The sequence below is a fragment of the Calidris pugnax genome, unplaced genomic scaffold (assembly GCF_001431845.1).
Source record: "Calidris pugnax isolate Ruff unplaced genomic scaffold, ASM143184v1 scaffold28, whole genome shotgun sequence".
Lineage (NCBI taxonomy): Eukaryota > Metazoa > Chordata > Aves > Charadriiformes > Scolopacidae > Calidris > Calidris pugnax.
The window spans coordinates 10,308,029-10,312,967 of NW_015090842.1; the positions used below are offsets into that span (position 1 = coordinate 10,308,029).

Here is a 4,939-nt window from a genome sequence, read left to right on the forward strand (position 1 = left end):
GGTGGCTGCCGGAAACGGGCCTCGGCCTGCGCCTTTTCCCCGGGCCCTGGCGGGGCCTTCCTCCCGGCCCGCGGGGAGGCCTCACCCGGCCCCGGTGCCGATGCGGGGCCCGCCGGGGGAAGGCCTCACCCCGTCCCGGTGCGGTGCCGAGCGGGGAACGGGCTCACCCTCCGCCCCGGTGCGGTGACGGACGAGGAAAGGCCTCTCCCGGTGCCGACCGGGGCAAGGCCTCACCCTGCCCCGTACCAGGCCGCGTTGGGGCCGACTCATCCTGCCCGGTGCCCGGCCGGGGGGGGGGCGGTGGGGAGGAAGGAGGGCCTCGTCCTGCCGGGCGCTGCGGAAGGGTCCCCGCGGGCCGCCTCGGTGCGAGCGGGCCCGGCCCGGCCCCCTCGGGGGGTGGGGAAGAGCCTGGTCCTGCTCTGGCCCCCGGTGCCGTTCCCGGGCTCAGGCCTCTCCGCTCTCCCTCCCCCGCCAGAAAGCCATCGACCTGGTCACCAAAGCCACCGAGGAGGACAAGGCCAAGAACTATGAGGAGGCGCTGCGGCTGTACCAGCACGCCGTGGAGTACTTCCTCCATGCCATCAAATGTGAGATGGGGACGGGGGGGTGTGTGTCTCTGTGTGTGTGTCTCTGTGTGTGTGTGTGTTCTCCCCCACACCCCCCCACTACAGCCCAGGGGGCTCCAGAGGGGCTCCAGAGGGGTTGGTGGCCGTGGCACGGGGCCACGGGTGATGCCTGGGGTGTGGGGGTGTCCCTGCAGATGAAGCTCACAGCGACAAGGCGAAGGAGAGCATCCGAGCCAAGTGCATGCAGTACCTGGACCGGGCAGAGAAGCTGAAGGAATACCTGCGCAGCAAGGACAAGCAGGGCAAGAAACCAGTCAAAGAGTCCCAGAATGACAACAAGGGGTGCGTGGCGGGGGCGCAAGGGACCTTCCTGCCCCGTGGCAGAGCTGGCAGGACCCTGCTGGCACATCGGGACCAGTCCTGCTCCTGACTTTCGTGTCCCCTCTCCCCAGGAGCGACAGCGACAGCGAGGGTGAGAACCCCGAGAAGAAGAAACTGCAGGAGCAGCTGATGGGTGAGGTGCTGCGGTGGGCACGGTGGGCATGGTTGCGTGGTCAGTGGAGGGGTGGCTGCAGGGTGGGGGGACATATTGCTGGGGTCCGGTAGCCCCCAAACCATGCTCCGTGCTGAGGAGCAGTGGGGTTGGTGGGGGTTTGGTGGGGCAGAGGTGTGTGGAGGGCTGGGGGCTCTGGCTCTCCCAGCTCTCCACAGACGGCAGGACCACGGTGCCCATGTGAGCGGAGCCATCCCCTTGCAGGTGCCATCATGATGGAAAAGCCCAACGTGAGGTGGAGTGACGTGGCCGGCCTGGAGGGAGCCAAGGAAGCCCTGAAGGAAGCTGTGATCCTGCCCATCAAGTTCCCACACTTGTTCACTGGTGAGGGTCATGGCAGCGCCGTGGCTGCTGCTCGCCCACAGAGAAGGTGCCATGGGGTGGCATCTTGGGCGAGCGTTGGCAGGGAGGTGACCCCGAGCAGCGGGGACATGATCTGGGCTGCGCAGGGATGGGGGAGCCGTGACACTGGCCTCTGTCGCAGGGAAGCGCACACCCTGGCGAGGGATCCTGCTCTTCGGGCCGCCTGGCACCGGCAAGTCCTACTTGGCCAAGGCCGTGGCCACCGAGGCCAACAACTCCACCTTCTTCTCCGTGTCGTCCTCAGACCTGATGTCAAAGTGGCTGGGAGAGAGCGAGAAGTAAGCTGGCAGCGGGGTTGCGTGGATGCTGCAGGCTGGCTCCTGGCCACCCTGCTGACCAGGCTGGCAGTGCCAGAGCTTTGGCCAGGGCAGGGGAGCCACCAGCATTGGTGAATCCTGTTAATGTGGAAAACGGGTCCCAGGGGAGAGCACAGGCCCTCCTGAGGCTCCACAACCCAGGAACAGCATTTCTTGTGGCCTCTGGTGCCAGCACAGAGTTGCCGGGGCGGGCAGGGGAAGAGGAGCCAGTGGTGTGTGGGACTCCTCACCCCAGGGCTGTTAGGGGCTCTGGGTGGTGATGGTTCTGTGGAGAGTCCCTGACTGGGACCTCTTCCCTGCCTTCGTGGCCAGGCTGGTGAAGAACCTCTTTGAGCTGGCGAGGCAGCACAAGCCCTCCATCATCTTCATCGACGAGGTGGACTCGCTGTGCGGCTCCCGCAATGAGAACGAGAGCGAGGCGGCCCGGCGCATCAAGACAGAGTTCCTGGTGCAGATGCAAGGTGCGTGGGGGCTTCCCGGGTGGGATGAGCCAGCGTGGGGAGGTGTGGGAGAAGCTGCCCGATGCCTGTGCCCCACAGTTCCCTGGGGATTGCTCTCAGCTGCTGTTTCTTGGGCAGGTGTGGGGAACAGCAGCGACGGGATCCTGGTGCTGGGTGCCACCAACATCCCCTGGGTGCTGGATTCAGCCATCAGGAGAAGGTGAGCAGGACAAAACTCCCCCCACACTGGCTCCCCGACCTGTGGGGCTGTGCACAGGCAGGGGGGTGGTGTCTGGCATCGTGGGGCTCACCCCCCAACACCTGCCTGCCCTCCCTTCAGGTTCGAGAAGCGCATCTACATCCCGCTGCCCGAGGAGGCAGCCCGGGCCCAGATGTTCAAGCTCCACCTGGGCAACACCCCGCACAGCCTGACGGATGCCAACATCCAGGAGCTGGCCCGGAAAACAGATGGCTACTCGGGGGCCGACATCAGCATCATCGTGCGGGACGCCCTGATGCAGCCCGTCCGCAAGGTGCAGTCGGCCACGCACTTCAAGAAGGTCAGCTGGGGCTGCTCCTGGACAGGGAGGGGGGTCTGTCCCCAAGGTGGGGAGATCCTGGCTGGTATCGGTGCCCACCCGTGAGCACCGTGCCCCCTGGCTGTGCCGCAGGCCCGCGGTCCCTCCCGCACCAACCCTGGCACCTTCGTGGAGGATCTCCTGACGCCATGCTCACCCGGTGACCCGGGTGCCACCGAGATGACCTGGATGGAGGTGCCCAGCGACAAGCTGTTGGAGCCCATCGTCTGCATGGTGAGTGTGGCAGGCACGGCGCGGGGCCAGGTGGCAGCTGGCCCTGGCACAGCAGCACTGCTGCCACTTCCCTCTCCCTCCTGCAGAGCAGCCACCTCTCTCCACCCACAGGCTGGGCAGGGCTGTGATTCCTGGGGTGATTACAGCTCCTTGCACCCCAAAGGGGGAGTCCTCCCACCTTGCCCTCCCGGAGTGCTGACCCCAGGGCTGAGGGGGGGCACCTGGGCAACCTTTTGGGCAACTCCCACCCCTCCATGCCCAGTCTCAGCTCGCCCCCCCCCTTGATGTCTGTGTTGCAGTCGGACATGCTGCGCTCGCTGGCCACCACCCGCCCCACGGTGAACGCTGACGATCTCCTGAAGGTGAAGAAATTCACGGAGGACTTTGGACAGGAAGGTTAAGGGGAGGGAGGGGTGGAGGTGGGGGGCGTGGGGCTGGGGCAGCCGTGCCAGCAGTGCCCTGCCGAGCCCCCACACCACGCCGGCCGTGCCAAACAGGTTCATCTTCCGCTCACTACCCACCCCATCGCACTGCAGCACCCAGCAGGGCGCGGGGAGCACGGCCCGGGGGGGGGCTGACACTACCTGGTGTGTTGGGGGGGGGCTCGAGTGTGGTCTGGGCAGCCGGGTGCTCCCCCTGGCCGTGCCCCACTCTTCTTCCTGCTCTTTTTTATTTTTTAAATTAATGCTGCTTTGGGTTCTGTCTTGTTTATATGAAAATAAAAAACAATCTAAAAGCTTCAGCTGGTGCCCAGCCCCTCCCTGAGGCTCTGACCACATGGGGGTACCCAGCCCAGCCCCCCCCTTCTATGTAACTCACCACCCCAGGGCCAAAATCTCCAGCTCTGCCTGTGGCGCTGCCACCACTTGCAGGCAGGAGCCCCCCAGAGCTGCTGCCTGTCCCCAGGTGGGTTGTGGGGCTCCCCGTTCTCCAGTCACCCTGGATAGGGATTTGTGTCTCTGGCAGGAAGGAGTGGGGCTGCTTGGGGCTTTGCCCCCCCCAAGCACACAGTGCTTGGAGGAGCCCTCAGCCCAGGGATGAGCCCTGAGGGCTCCTGACAGCAACACTACCCTGCCCCAGCCCCACAGCCAGCACCCCATGTCGCCCGGCCAGGCACAGCCCTGCTGTCCCCATGCCCCACCCTGATGCCCCCCACTGTGCCCTGGTTGCTGCCCTCCACCATCTCCACTGTGGCACCTCCCTCTGTCTCCACTTGCCTGGCACTGCTCCCAGACAAGCCCTGGAGAGGGGGATCCTTCCCTCACACACACCCCAACCTTCTCCCAGTGTAGCCCTGGCAGCAGGTCTTGTTCCTAGACCCATAAAATAATTTAAGGTGCAAGGGGCAGGAAGAACCGGGAGCCACGCTGAGTCCTCACAGTCTGTATTGGCTGCAATAAAGCTGAGTGGGAGCCCTCCTGGGGCCGTGGCTCCGCGCTGCTTCTTTCGCCAGGGTAAGGGCAGGCACCCAGCGCTGTGCCCGAGGAGCCCCAGGGCCTGGGCACCCACCCGGGGCTCTGACACGGCCCCGCGCCGGAGATAACGAGGGGCCGGGGCTGCCCGCTCACCCAGGTGGTGGGGGCATCAGTCCAGGAGCTCCATCCAGCCGACGTTGGTGAAGGTGCGGGTGTCCATGCGGTCGATGTAGAGGATCCCGTCCAGGTGGTCCATCTCGTGCTGGATGATGCGGGCGGCCCAGCCCGTCGCCTCCCAGCTCACCGGTGCCCCGTGCTCGTCCACCCCTGCTGCCCGGGAGAGCGGTGGTCGGGATGGGGGGACACACACACCAGGGGAGGGGGGGCTGGGTGGTAACGGGGGGAGAAAGGAAAAGGAGGTGCGAGATCCCACCCGGGGCAGAAGAACCCCCCGGGAAGGGGGTGGGGGGGGG

At 66.0% G+C, this 4,939-nt stretch overlaps 1 protein-coding gene across 1 annotated transcript; it reads left to right on the top strand.

Moving 5' to 3' along the window:
• The first annotated feature begins 473 nt into the window (after nucleotides 1-473).
• VPS4A (vacuolar protein sorting 4 homolog A (S. cerevisiae)) lies at nucleotides 474-3,793 on the top strand. Its single transcript, XM_014942194.1, is given in 11 exon segments — nucleotides 474-587; nucleotides 761-908; nucleotides 1,019-1,101; nucleotides 1,104-1,263; nucleotides 1,265-1,443; nucleotides 1,604-1,760; nucleotides 2,112-2,260; nucleotides 2,378-2,459; nucleotides 2,580-2,799; nucleotides 2,911-3,051; nucleotides 3,351-3,793. Coding segments are annotated over 10 exon segments (1,374 nt in total). The 5' UTR covers nucleotides 474-587; nucleotides 761-807; the 3' UTR covers nucleotides 3,453-3,793.
• The last annotated feature ends 1,146 nt before the right edge of the window (nucleotides 3,794-4,939 follow it).